Source organism: Phocoena sinus, chromosome 5 (genome assembly GCF_008692025.1).
Source record: "Phocoena sinus isolate mPhoSin1 chromosome 5, mPhoSin1.pri, whole genome shotgun sequence".
NCBI lineage: Eukaryota > Metazoa > Chordata > Mammalia > Artiodactyla > Phocoenidae > Phocoena > Phocoena sinus.
In genome coordinates, this window is record NC_045767.1 from 27,291,397 (window position 1) to 27,307,029 (window position 15,633).

General features: G+C 36.0%; 1 protein-coding gene across 5 annotated transcripts in view; it reads right to left on the bottom strand.

Annotated features, from left to right (window-relative positions):
- Positions 1 to 15,633, bottom strand: part of ANK2 (ankyrin 2) — a 574,287-nt gene that overhangs the window by 55,855 nt on the left and 502,799 nt on the right. For 4 of the 5 annotated variants that reach the window (XM_032631821.1, XM_032631820.1, XM_032631823.1 and 1 more), the window contains 3 exons: positions 15,150 to 15,294; positions 8,662 to 8,764; positions 7,861 to 7,964 (listed from right to left, as the gene is read on the bottom strand). In XM_032631821.1, coding sequence (XP_032487712.1) covers positions 7,861 to 7,964; positions 8,662 to 8,764; positions 15,150 to 15,294 — 352 coding nt within the window. The remainder of the gene's footprint in view (positions 1 to 7,860; positions 7,965 to 8,661; positions 8,765 to 15,149; positions 15,295 to 15,633) is intronic. The other variant, XM_032631822.1, reaches the window with a different exon arrangement.

Consider the following 15,633-nt stretch of genomic DNA (forward strand, 5'->3'; position numbering starts at 1 on the left):
AATAACTAAAGGAAATGCAACAGAGTAACAAAAAGCAACAAGCTCTACTGAGGGAATTATTTGACAAGGGAGACAGAGAGAGAAAGAAAGAGACAAAGAAAGGGGTGGGGAGGGAGGGAGGGAGATGGAGAGGAAAGTAAATCAGAAGGATATCAAGAAAGAAACAAAAGCATTGGAAGTCATGAAAGAGCTAAATACTGATAGTAAAAATGAATAAAAATGTTTACAAATTTAGCAAGAAAATACCCTAAGCCAATCAGACTCAAATAATGTAACTGCAGAATAAACAACCAATTAAAAAGCTGACTATGTAGAACTCTATACCAAAAGAAGTCTTTTCTTCAAATAAGAGGGAATAAGAGAAATAATGATTCAAGATTATATCTAGTGCTGATGTAAAATCTTTTTGATAAAAGTCAACATGCTAATCATTAATCCCAATAGTTTGTAATATAAAATTAGGTTAGCATTTGAGCATTTTCATTTAAAAAATCAGAATCAAAAGGTGTCACTATTTGGATAGGTAGTAGAATTAGTGGATAGTTATTTTGTGATGTATAAAACAATTTCAAGGGACATCCCTGGTGGTACAGTGGTTAAGAATCTGCCTGCCAATGCAGGGGACATGGGTTCGAGCCCTGGTCTTGGAAGACCCCACATGCCGTGGAGCAACTAAGCCCATGCGCCACAACTACTGAGCCTGTACTCCAGAGCCCGCGAGCCACAACTACTGAGCCCGCGTGCCACAATTACTGAAGCCCGCGCGCCTAGAGCCCGTGCTTCTCAACAAGAGAAGCCACCACAATGAGAAGCCCATGCACCACTACGAAGAGTAGTCCCCGCTCGCCACAACTAGAGAAAGCCCTCGTGCAGCAACGAAGACCCAAAGCGGCCAAAAATAAATAAATGAAATAAATTTATAAAAATTAAAAAAAAATTTCAAAAAGCTAAAAGCAGATTTTAAAAGACCATTTACTTTTTTTGGTACCATAGGAAAAAGTGAAAGGTTGGAAAGGAGGGAGTCATTATATGAATCAGTTCACATACTAGGTTTGATTAAGTAAATACGATTTTCTCATATGTTCAGATTAAAAATGGGACAAGATAATGCCTATAAACAGTTGGAGATGAAAGGAGTTGAAGTAAAAACATGTAATTAAGTATGCACAGAGGTATCGTATATGGATTAAAGCTCAGCTCCACTGTCTGTGAGCACCGACTAAAGCCTCGTCTGTCAATGAAGGATAATCATACCACCACTTAAGGGCAGAGTGAGGATTAAATCATGTATGGGTAAAGCATATAGAATTCAATAAATGCTTGTTCCTATCATTTTCCTTTCCTGGCACCATATGGTTTTATATGTCTTAAAAATTATAGTGTAATATAATACCTAAAAAATAAACAGAGAAACTAACGTTTATTAAATACCTACAATGAACCCGGAACTTTGCTAAAGCAGTTTAATATGGAGTTTTCATTGGTTTATGAACTGTACTATTCAAAGAAGATATAAAAACACTATTACCACAGAGCACGAGGTAGTGCAGCAAGTACCATGCTGTCTCCTGGATACAACTCTGATCTACCAAGAGGTCTATCCCTGTCTTGAATTATTGCTGTAACCTTGGGCAAGTCACTTAACATCTTTAGGTTTCAGGTTTCTCATCCATAACATGAGCGACGTTAAATTCTTAAACTCTAAGATGGCCTTCTGGTGTTAAAATTCTAACTAGGTTAGGCAACCTACTGGAATATTCCATTCCAGATGTTCTGGAAGCATTCCTAATTGGAAAATAAACTGCTACTTCTGCAAGAAATATACACTATTTTTGCTGTATGGTTAAAACAGTCAAGGAGCAGTTTTGCAGAAAATGTATACACATACTGCACTAAACACTGAGTTCAGACTGTACAGACAAAAAACATCACGTGACATACTCAGTTTTAACTGTATATCTTACTCTCCAAATGAAATTCAACAATCATGCAAAGTAGAAACTCTTATTGAAGTTTTCTAAATTGTGAGATACGATGTTATCACAATTTAAAAGGAATAAAAGCAAAAGCAATCCACCATTATTATGCAGATGACTTGCCTAGGAATATGTAGTTGATTAGCTAGACAGGTACATGCTTCAGAGGAGGCAGCAGAAAACAATGATTCTGCACTTTTGAGGACTATATCCTCCACCCCAAAAGTTATGAATCCTTAGGTTTACTTTTAATTCATCCAGGACCATGGGGTGGGGACGGGGAGGACACTGCAGCATTCAGAGTTAGTTATTGATTGAAATAGGGGGAAAAATGTCATCAGGGTGCTTCAGTGATCCACATATACATAGCAAGAGGGCCTTAAATTAAATCTGATTTCTGGGGCACTATGAGAAAACCGTATCATGAGCTCTTTCTCCTCTATAATTTCCTTAATTCCTTCCCAATCTTTGAAATTCCATGAACTGAAAAACTGATGAAAAACGGCTTTGAAAAAAGTGCCTCAAACTTGTTAAAATCACCAAAATATTTATCACTCACTATGTTCACGTATAGAAACATAATATTCAGTGTGTATTTCAGAAAAAAGTAAAAGTATGGATGTAAATTTTTCAAAATTGAAAACGGTTTTATTTGTAGACAATCTTTAGTATCATGATGGATGACTGTAAAATAAAATATAATAATCAGCAGCTTGATAAGAACCTTTAAAAATAACTTTATTAAAATGAAATAGAATAATGGATATCTTTAGAACACTGGATTCATTCTATAGCACAATTTGTAAAATATCAAAAGGCTGCATTCAAAGTAGTACTAGCAAGCAAATGCACTCTTAATAAACTTTCACCCCTTGGTTCACCTAGAATATAGTTAAAAAAAAAAAACTCTGCTAAGTGACGCTTAAAATCATAACCTTTACTATAACTTGAAAATAGCTCAACCAATTTGCATAATTGCTGGAATAGCATTTTTCAGCTCTATGTAGCACTTGTTCTCACAAAAGAAGCTGAGATATGGAGACCCATGACCAAGACAGGCTCTCACTTTAGGTCTACATTCATTTTGGTACAACCCCACCTAATTTCCAACAAAATAAGAAATACCCACTTTCTCTATACCGTATGACCATGATTTGGAGAAAATACATCATTCTCCCTCGCGCTCTCTCTCTTTCTCTCTCTGGCTAGGTAGGGTCACACTAAAGCATCCTGAGGCAGGGTATATGCAGAAGGAAATGACAAAAGGAGGAGAGGAAGAGGCAACATGTTCAGAGAAAGAATTATGCAGAAGTTCACCTGCTGTTGTCACGATCAAGACATGGAGAGGTGCGGCTGCAACAGAATAGATACTTTAGCACAGAGAAGGAATGGATAACGTGAAATATAAAGAAGGAAATCAGAAGTGACTTTCAACTGAGATATATTATTTATATACCAATACCGTATTCATTGAAAAAAAGATGGAAATACAAATGGGATACAGCTCTATGCAAATGCTGAGAGAAGAGCCAGGTACGGGGGCTCTGTAGCAACTCCCAGACTAGGGAACTTGGATATTATAAAATCACTGGAACATGGATTTGTAGCCTTATTCAACTCTGGCTTACGTGGGCACTTAAAATCTAAATGTCCAAGAAGCTACAAAGCATCAAAAGGCATTATAATGAGAGTTTCAAAGTTTTCGATTTGATGGACATAGTTTTGCCTCCAAAGGTTTTCTTTCATACTTTCAAAATAATGGTAATGACCTTCTGGGCTCTTACAGAAGAAATGCAAACAGAAAAGGCACAATTTTAAAAAAATAGCTCCAATGACACACAATAGCAAAAACTATAAGGCAGAGTAGGTAACATTAATTACCTACTAGTAAGTAACAAAAACTATGCAAACAAAATCTTAGTGCTTTTTTCAAGACTTTCACTCCCTGTTTTGGGGATTGCTGTCTTCCTCGCTGGTCATATTGTTGAATCCCACTTTACAGTTCTGCCTTTCACTCCTCTTCTACCTGAGTCTGCTCTTCCTCAAAACACTCCATACGTTTTTCACAGTGTTCACTTGGGTTTTCAACACCTGATGATATACAAATGGATATACATATCCTTTGGACCAGAAACCCAGCCTTACAAAACAGTTGTTTTGCTACTTATAAAATAATTTTCTTCATCCAGAAGAATTTACCTCATGTACCTTTTAAAAAAAGAGTGTTTGAAATACACTAACAGCTAAATTAACCGCTATATGTACTTAGATAAATATTAACGTTGTCAAATGAGAAACAGCTTTAACTTCCTTGAGTTTCAAATATCACCCTCCACTATTTGAGCTAACATCTTTACTTTTTTTTTTTTTAAATAGACTATATTTTTTAGAGTAGTTTTAGGTTCACAGCAGAACCATCTTCAACATGTTTTTATGAAAAGGAAGTCCTTTAAAAGATTACTTTCTTATTGACTTCTAGTTACCATATCTTGTAGTATAACATCATGAATTGACATTTATTTGTTGGCACTTGGCTGTTATTAAAAAAGTATAAAAATAAAGACTTTCGAAATAATATTTCAAGTGAGTCACAAAACTAGCTCTCACTAGGAACTTGTGCCTTTCATCTGTTGATTCATTATGCACTTATGAAATAGGGAAGATTAAATTCAAATTCAATCTTGTCCAACCTTGTGTTGGATGTGATTATGACTGGGATACTAGAAATAATAATTGTTGGTTAGAGTGTGAATCAGTAAGGCAACTTCTTCAAGAACAACAACAAAAATATTACTGTCAGCCTTTCTTTTGCTAGCTATTGGCCGTATCTCTTGGTCAGAACAGGTTTTTTAATCACTGATACCTATTCTCCTATAGTGACAGACATTAGTCATCGGAAACAGTAGAAGTAAAAGAAAATCACTAATAGCGCTCATTGGTAGAAGCTGTGTCTTCCATTAATCTAAAATCCCTTTATCTAATCTAATAGAACATTATACATCAAATTAGTGGCATATGCATATAAAAGCTAACTTTATTATCCCTTCTATCAAAAATTATTTTTTTCTTATATTTTGGGCAGATTTTGAAGTGGCTTAGGAATTCACCCATTTAATTAAAGAGAAACTCAGTTCCTTGAAAACTATATAAAAACTATTACTCAGGAATCTGGTGTATAATGAATAAAATTACAGGTCATTGTTACATGATATATTATGAATTTTATTCATATACATTCATATCATGGTAGCTTTCAAATACCATCACCCTCAGAATCACTGAGTTTTCAGTGGTAACTACCCATCCTCTTAGAGTCATCTTTTGCACTGTGTTCTTTCAAATACTACAGTAGAGACACAACTTTATGATAGATTACCTGATTAAAAATAATAAGTCAAACACTGCCATTATGAACTGTACCACATTGGTTATTGTCATTTAGAGGATTCAGAATACACTTTGTTTCACTGATTTGGAATTTGTTAAAGATGTGGAAAATGTGTATGGGGATTATATAAATACTAATGACTATAATCTATTGAGTACTTATTCTTTCTAGGCAAAATACTAACTACTTAAGAAGTGTCGAATCCTTAAAGCTCCACTATGGAATTCATAATATAACATTCATCTTATAGGTAAGTAAACTGAAACTTATATATTTTATACAACTTGCCCAGTGTCACATATTGAGTGTCAGGGCCAGGATCTGAATTCTGATTGATCTGATTCCAAACACACTCTTAACCATCATGTTATCTCTCTTCCAGAGATTGTCTTCCAAGTTCAAATAACAACACATAGGCGTGTTTCTTAAAGGTAGTGGCTAGGTTTTACTCATCTATGTTCCTTAGTGCCTGGCACAAGGTTTGATACATTGTAGAATTCAACAGTGTGTGAAGAATGAATACTTAAGTAAACGGAAAGGATAAAAAATATTTGAAGTAACTAGTCATATGTTAATTACCTAAGTCACCCTTAAAGTCAAACTTTTATTAGGCAATTTTGTTCCTTTCTAACAGTTTGTATAAAACATATATATCTGCTCTATTGGTACTTGTAGAATATACCAGTGCCAAGGCCCCAGTGACAGAGACTGTGATGTAAGTGATTTGAGTTGGGGCCTAGGCATCAATATTTTTTAAAGCTCCCAGGTGATACCAATGTACAGCCAGAGTTGAGGATTAGCATCAGTGGTCAGGTGTGAAGTTCACAGAAAAACTGATTTATTAGAGACCAAGATTTTAAAGATCCTTATTTTAATGAGTGATTATACTTTAACCACTGGACACCCTTGTTTCATCATAAGTAATCAATTCTAATTACTTACACATGTATCTAGTTTTATACTATTGGTATGTATACTGATGTACGTCATCTGAGTATTTTACTGCCCTTCAGTAGTTAAGACTTCTTTAAGAAATTCCTTTTATAAAGTAAATTATTTTGGAAATTGAAATATCACCATAACACTTTGACTCTTTTATAAATTCGGTTACTAATAGTTAATTATATTTTGCTTAAAATAATCTTGTCACTTTGTAGGCTGGGTATGGGCTTCAAATACTAGACTATGGTTTCTAGATTCTGAACTATTATCCATCAACACTCTAGGTCCAACTTTCTTTTTTTTTTCTTCTCATCATTGTTGAAAAACTTAGTAGCAGAATGCAATGTTATGCTTTTTTGAATAATTTATAGCTGTCAGATTTTAATTATTTTATACTTAAAAATATGTAAGTAAATTTGGATGAAGTTTAATTGATTTTTAGTCCCTTGAATAACACCTGCATCAAGAACTAGCTTTTACTTATTTAACAAAGAAGAGTATTATGATTATTTTCAATAACTAATTTTACATTCATTCTCCGAGCCTTTAACAGAAGATCAGGCTAAGAAGTACAACATTTTTAACTACAATATCTTAGAATGCTTTCCTGAAAGGAGAATATTTTAGAATAATCAGAACAAGAAAAGAATCTACTAAAAATAGTTCTGGGGATTATGGAAAAGGAGCTTGGGATAATAATTTAAATCAAAATATTATATTTAGTTAGATAAAATATGAGCAAGGATTAAAAGTGATTAAATAAAAACATCTTAAAAGTTTATATGTAATTATGAAATTACTATACAACTTGACACCATTGAAATGTAAGGAAAAAGCAATCATGAAGAGTTTACAATTTCAAACTCCTTAAGGAATTTATATTCCACATAATTGAATCCTTATAACTTAAGAACATCTTTAAGAATGCTTAAAATTATTAACTCAAAGCCCTACTTTTTAATGAGTTAATATAAATAGGCAGCATTTCTTAAGTAGTGGCAAATATATTATCTGGATGACTTTTAAAAGATAACTGAGAACCTGACTGGTTGCATTCAAATTTTCCTTTTTAGAATATCCCAACTTCAAACAGCTTGTGAACTCCTCTATACATTTGTATGACTCACACTTCTGTAAGCGTGATTTTAAATGCATTAATACATAAGCAAAGGCATTTATGAAACTGGTCAGTTAATCTTAGTAAACAGAAATTTCAAAAAAGCAAATGATCTTGCCCCTCTTTTCAAGGCCATCTTAGAGACAAAAATGTGAACAGTAAGGAGGCCACTGGTATACTCTGGTTAGTCAGCAAGCTGTTTGACGCAATTCTACGACTTATTTGAAAACAATGGTCAGTTCTTCTGTGCTGAATTCAACGCTTTTTGCTGGTTTGTTTGTGTGGATAGAGTCCATGGTGGATAAAGCAGTGACAAGTTTTCAAAAAGGTCACTTCCCCTGTAAGCTAGCCATCAGCTAAAGCTACTGGACAAAGCTGTTATTTTCACTCATCTCTTTTTACCTCTCGATCTGGATGCATAATATTGATTTACTTACCCTGAATGAATAGGGCTGGAAGAAAGAGCCACGTTGTCTAAGTTCTCAGTGCCCCAGCTTAGACGATAAGAATTCCTTTCTGCCTCCTTGGCTAGAGTTGACACCTAAACACAAAGAACACTGGATTTAATAAAAAGACGTTCCTTCAATTAAATTAAAATATAATGAACTTTAAGAAAATGGCGTGACAGGAAAGTGGTATTACCTGGAAAAACGCTCATTTAAAAATATGATAGAAGACCAAGGCATTTAAAATGTATCTTTATAATGCATTCCCATTTAAATTATATTATTGATATAGGATCACATTTCTGTAATTGTCTTTGAAAAGAGTGGGTGTTCATCTACTTCCTATATCCAGCCAAAGCTGATAAAATTATATCTAAAATGAAAATATTCCATAACAAATTCTACATCTTTTCTAATAGAAAACAATTTTAAACATAGAGACACATTTTCACCTGTACCTTTCATCTTATACCTTAAATGCATCCTACCTTACATTTTCCTTTAATAGAGATTTTATAAAGGAAATGAGTTTTATATATAATGTCCACAGGGAAGAATCCAGTATAGCTGAAGAAACAAGCAGTATGTTATTTTAGAAAAACCCTGCTCACTGAAAAACGAAGTAAACACTTTTTATGTTTTAGAAAAACTCTTAAATCCCTTATCCTAGATTATCAACTGAATTAATACAATGTTTTTTAGATTAAAAAACTTCCTCTGGACATTTCCGGCATCCGATAATGCTAAAAAGCTCTCCAGAAAGCAGAAATGTGAAGGCAAAAAGTCACATACCTGGTGACTGGGGATCACAACTGTGTCGTCAATCATGGCACTGTCCCTCAGGTATGAGGCATGGCTCAGGGTGTGAGACCTGTCGGAACTGAAGGATCGAAGGCTGGTAGGTTGGCAGGAGGTCATGGTCAAATACCAACAGCAGTAGTAGGGTTGGGAGGATGAAATGATGAGCCGAGCAGGAGAGTGAAAAAAGCGTGCTATTAGCTAACAGTGCAACTTCCAGGGGGACATAAATCGCAACCGTGGAAGAAGGAAACACAGGTCTCTGTGTTGCCGTACCTCTCTGTCCCACAACTAAACTAACGTATCTTTTGACTGGTTCCTACCACTCAATGGCAAGGGCACAAGGGAATCCAGAAGATAAAATTTGATACTCCTAATCTGATTCATTTTCTTCCCAGAAATGTCTGAAACCAACAACTGTAGCTTACTGACTGCCACTATAAGAAATTCACACAGAAAATAATTCCAGGATAGATTGCTTAAATCTGTGTTAAATGTAAATCTCCCTGCAACTAAGAAAAATATTAGGGGGCGGGGGAGGGGACTACGACAGCCCTTGGAGAGAATGAAATGAAAGCACAGGTTCCATTTTCACTCATTTTCCTTTCTCTCCACGCCTCTTTTTCCTCCTCTCCAACTGTGAATGACTGAATGTTGGTGCACACCCCTGGAAGCTACAGAGTGAGATGAACTGTGGCCAGATGCATGTTTCCTGCGGAAGTGGTGTCCCTCCTGTTTGTCCCTGGTGTTTCCAACAATGCTATTTCAAAGGACAGCACTGTTCCTTGTGCATGTCCTGTGTGTGGTGAGTGAAGCACCAAAGAGTGCTGGTTGCTGTGGCAATGAGATGCAAGAGCACAAGAAACTGTTTCCAAGACCAACCCACAAAACACACACATCCGCCGGCACGAAAACGAACTGCCAGTAGACACTGACCCAAACTGAGGTCTGGCTTCAAAATGGGATTTAGGCCTTGATAATCAATGCTTTACATTTCTGATAAATCTGAATTTCAAAGTTCTGAATTATATACTCAAATGACATTGGTGAACCTTGACATTTGCATAGATGCAATTTCATTCCTTCCTAGTCAATTTGTACAATCAAATGACAAATAGATTGATAACTTAAATAAACTACATTTTATACAAGTTAGTCCAAGTATTAAAGATCTGTATTCAAAATATTAGCCCAAAGCCCATAGGGGAAAATAAAGAGATATGCAAACTTTCACAATATTGATAGAAGCAAGGTTTCATTTACGTTTAGCTAGTAGGTATGTGGCTAGTGAAGCGCTACAGAATTATGGACTAAACATCAAGTTAGCATATTTATTAGCTGAAGCTATTTTCTTTTGCAAATATACCTAAGTTTGTAAGCCATATACTGTCATCTTTATGAGGTGTCAATATTGCCAACTTCAATTATTTTTGAGGAAATCATCACTTGGTAGATAATTCATAGTAATTTGGGGCTCTCTCCTATTCTGCTGTAGGATTTATGCCCCCAAAGTGAATGCTGAATATTAGAGGGTAAGTGACATGAATCAAAAAAAGTTTAACTGTCTGATCCTGGGACTTCCCTGGCAGTCCAATGGTTGAGACTCCACGCTCCCAATGCAGGGTACAGGGGTTCGATCTCTGGCTGGGGAACTAAGATCCCACATGCCACATGGTGTGGCCAAATAAATAAATAATCAAATATACTTCAATAAAAAATAAAATAAATATTTAATTGATCCTATGTTTTTACACCTATATTAATCTGTGTTTATAATAAAATCAAATCTAAATAGAATTTGACAATATACTATTTTATGTTATATAAGCTCTTGGGGAAGATTGAGGCTCCTGACACGGCCAAGGCAGGAGCAGCCTGAATGCCTAGCAAACCCATTCACAGGGGTTTTAGTCCTGGCGCTTGGAAACAGCTTATATTATAGCTGTTTTTACAGCTGTGCAGTTAGATTTTGATGGTGCGCTTCATAAACAGGCTGCTGTGACCAACCTTGGTGTGCCCTTGAAATTGACAATGGGAAGGTGATTAAATTATTGGGGAAAGGGGTTTTTAATCTCAGCAAAAGCTTGTCTCAATTAGTGGACTGAGCATTTTTTTTTTCCTGCACTTGTATTGTTTTGTACCAGGCAGCACTAAGATCAACAGCTCTTAAATTCTATTATCCTTTATTTTGTTTTGAATTGAGCCAAGAGAGGGCAAACAGTAGAGAGGTCAACCTCTTGAAATGATATGGTGTCTACAGGCTCAACCATCTGCCCCCATTAGTTCTGTTGGGCTCAGATTTGTTAATTACTTAATCTCTATCCTCAGCTTTAAAATTCAAAGATCCAGATGGTGACTTTACACATTTAAAAGTGCTAGATTTATATGAATGAACAGTACTAAAGGACCAACAGGCACTGGAGTAAAGGAGTAAAGATGCCTGCTCATAACAGCAAGTAGAGACGTCGTCACTACGTAGATTAACCCTTAAAGGCAGCACTGGAATAGTAGAAACACAGGTCTCAAAGGGGAAATGGAAATTTAGCTTGGATGGGAACAACTCGAATGGCAAAAAGAAGGTACCAGTGACGTGGCTGCCACTACTGTAAATGTGTAAACTTTGAAAAAAAGGCAGCCAGGTCTCAATGGCCACTCTCAGGGAGGCACCACAACTGGGTGGATGTCTGTCTGCTTTAGGCATGAGGTATTAAAGAGCTCATTTGGCTGTGAATGTAGAGCTACATCCTGCAATCAATGTATCAGTAATAAAGGTGGATTACTGATATCCATCTACCTGATACCTGGGTCTATCTTTCAATTGGTTTTGAAACAGGAGCAAAGGGGTGTTGGTGCTATTTTTTGTCTTTCCTAGAGCCCCAACAGGAAAGAAATACAGGGGGAGAAGAAAGGAAAGAAAGAGACAAAGTGACCACAAAAAGGAGATTGGGGTAAGGAGAAAAAGATATTAGAAGATGCAGACAGAGAGTGAGGAAAGTTGGAGAGACAGAGGGAGAGAGAATAAGTTGAAACTATATGTCTAAATATCTCTATCCTCTGATTTTATTCTAGTTCACTCTGCTTACTGCCTTCTAAAATGCTAATTGGTATTTAATCAATGTTTATAGTTCTAACTGATCTTTTTTCTATGATGTCATAGAATCTACTTAAATGAAATATATGAAGTAAGAATATTCCAAGAGTAAAGAAATTATTCTCTCTAAAGGAATCATGACCAGCACAAAGGTCTGGGATAACTCAAGTCTCTGGATCAGAAATTGCCTACCCCGATTTAAAACAGTGCAAGCAAATTCAAATATTTTGTGCCTTTTTTTTTCCCCCAGTAAGTCAGAGGTGGTGCTGTTCAGTTAATAAATCTGCAATAACACATATCCATAAAACTGTCAATTTTTACTTGCTGTTTAGCTAAGGGATAGGCCAAAAGTTTTTTATGATCTTAAATTTATACTTTTTTCACCATGATACAACTGGTTTCTGGACACATATTAGGTGGTATCAAAGTCTGTAATTCCACAGAAAAGTATAATAATTACTATCTTAGGAAGCTGCAATATTTATTAGACATCCAATGGACGGTGTTTTCAAACCTACTGAGCAAGTGAATATCCAAAAATGTTAATGTGTCTGATTTAATACATGGAGAATCTTTTGTGGTTCATTGTTATTTAGCGTTTTACATTGAATTTGAATAGTATTTTAAATTTGTGAGTAATAATAAAATAAAATGGACACAAAATCCAACGAATCAACTTGACTGTGTTTCTATTCAATGTGATTAAAATTTACCTATTTTTATTCTTCTGCATCCATGTTCATTTTAGGCACCTGAATCATTTTTTTTTTAATCATCTCCAACTATACATAGGCTAATTAGGTTCCTTTTGGGGAAGCCATGCTAATGTTTTATCAACCACAAGGTGGAGCTGTGACAGTTAAAACAGTCAGGCCTGGGGCCTGTCACAGACTTTGATTCTAGTAAAATATTCACCCTTCTAGCTTGAATAGATATTCAATTTAATACATAAAAATCCTAATTTGAGAATAAATCCATAATTCTAGAATATAAGCACCCCCTGCCAAGACAGACACACACACACACACACACACACACACACACACACACACACACACACACACACATTGAGCAGGGAGCAGGGAAATGTGGATGTATCCAGGAAAATCATGTTTTCATGCTATGTAATACCTACCTGGGCATGGTACTATTGAAAGCACACCAAATAAAGAAATAATGAAAAGGAAAAAAATGGTTACCGAAAAAAGGTAACTTATATTGAATTGTCTAAGCAAAATTTAAAAAATAAATAAAACACTGCATTGCAATCATGAAAATGAGATACTGACTATAATTCCATCTTGGAGAGCATGAATACATCTGGTGTTCTAGAAATGCAAGTGTGGAGCTGGACAACAGCTCACATCTTCAATGTTTCATATCTCCTGTCTTTACAAGCTGAGAAGTATTCAGTTTAGGTAGAATCCTCTAACCACTGACCCCTGTCTTATAGAAAGTATTGTTCTAAATCTTTCTCAGTACTAAGTACTTTCAAAGAAGGCAAAAGGATCAAATCAAGCACTTACTCTTAGTAAAAGAAATCAAGCTGGAAAAAAAAAAAAAGGATTTTTGGATAACAGTAATATGATTATTCATAGCTTATTATGAATTTTTGCAAAGCCATAAACATTTCACTTTATTGAAATTTGAAGCTTTTTAAGAATCTCAGACTGTGAGGCCCAAATCAATCAGTGTATCAAAATTCAATATCTAGAACACTGACACCATCACAAGCTCCCCTACCCTCATCTGCCAAATGGCTCCTCCTTGTGTACCCTGATCCCAAGGACCACTCTCTACCTAAGTCATTGAAGCCAAGGAGCCAATCAAGTCTCCTTCCTCTTCTTCACCCACCCCATGAAATCCATCGCCAGATCTGGCCAGTTTTACCTCACAGATATGTTCTCAAATTTTTCATTTCTAAAACTCTCCCCATGACTGCTACCACCCAGGTTAGAGTTCAAGTCGTATCCCAGCAACTTCAGCGAACATTACCGCAATAATTTCTCAGGTGGTCGATACTGCTAAGTGTAGCCCTTTGACTACTTTCCTCTAAAATTCATCCTCTATATCACGGTCAGAGGGATCCATCTGAAATGTAAATGTGACCTCCCCTCCTGCATACTTACACTCCAGCCACACTGCACTATTCTGTTTCTCTCACACACCACGAGTCTTTGCTCACCTTATTTAAGGCTTCAAACGCCCTCCCCACCTTTCTTCACCATCATCACTATTATTCTGTCTCGGTTTGGGCCCATTCCCTCCAGGAAGCCTGAGCCTCAGGGCTCCAGTTGCACTCTGTGGGTACCACTAGCTTCATCTCTCTCTCACTCCATTAGATTCTGAACTTAGCAATTACATATTAGTCATGTTTGTACCTCTGGTACCCACCACAAAGCCAGCCCAGAAAGGCACTCATTACACGCACACTGAATTGTTTTAAAAAAAAAAAAAAGATAGGAGGGAGGCGTTAGTACTCAAGGGAAAGGCCCAAGAAAAGCTTGTTTTTGCTAATTGCCCATTCAGAATTGACTACTCTTTAAGGCACTTATTTCTTACACTCCAAATGTGCTGGATACAGCCAGGAATAGAGCCAATATTAAAGTTATAAACCTCAGATAATTGATTAGCAAAAGACATTACACTATATGTACAACCCACATGCTTAACCTAAATTGACAGTCATACTTTTGATGAGGCACCACGGAATGTTCTTAATGAGTTTACCTCAAAAAATAATAAACACCTGGTGTGCTAGTTAGTAATAACCCAAAAAATTGATTGTATATTTCAGAATATAATATAAACCTCCCTGGATTTGGCTATAAAATCTGGGCTCCTTCAGATTTTGCTATCATTGCTTTTGGTATCCAGGCTCTTTAGGGATTCTGTTCTGATTCTTTTTCACGAAAAAATCAGTTCCAGGCAACATTTCCTTCTCAATTTGTTACCTTTTAATCCTTCTTCACAACATACTTTTGTTCACAGAAACTATGGCCCTAACAGAAAACCCCAAGGAGATTGGGAGGGTCTTATAACTGCCGTTTAGTAAGAGTGTCCATAAGGCAAAACCGTCCTTTTAATTTGCCTAGAGAAAAAAGTTGCAGATGATAAAAAATATCATATTTTAATGGTTCAGAGCTCTTTACTGATCACGGCTCTGATTCTTGCAATGCTTGACTCCTACTAAACTACTTAATCTCTCTAGGCCTCAGTTTCCTTTAAAATGGACACGAAGTTGTTAGAGAACGCAGTAAGATAACATGCTAACTGCTGAGAGGAGTGAGATACCTATCTAGTGTCAATAATGGTGTCTACTTTTTAAATTATTATCATAAAAGTGTGTTGCACTCACTTCTGATATCAAGGGAAAGCTTTATGTGAATACCTGTCAGAGCGTCCTCCCTCCAAGCTGTATCTCAGGTAATTCATCCCATCCAGGAACTGACTGCTAGGTAGGGAGTCATCACCCAGTTCTTTTAGATCCTCAGGTCTAAGGTACTCTCCCCCATCACCTGTCATTGTGTCATCACCTTGAAGCAATCAGAGAAAGATGGAGAATTACTTGTTAAATGTAATATCGACTACAAAATATGATTATGATTGTGAAGAAATCAGCATAATAGCACTGACATCACTGAAACACTGCACGCTAGAAAAAAAACAGAAACAGAACACATGCAACTGAAGAGTGCTAAAACTCAGGTAAACAATGTTTGACCCATTTTTCTATTACCTACTAAGAAGAAAGAATTACCTGAATTGGAATTCTTTTAATATCAATTTTCTTTACTCATTTCTTTATCCCGATAGCTGATTTATCATGATAGCTGATTTATAGCTTTATATCTAACTTAGCAATTAGCACAATA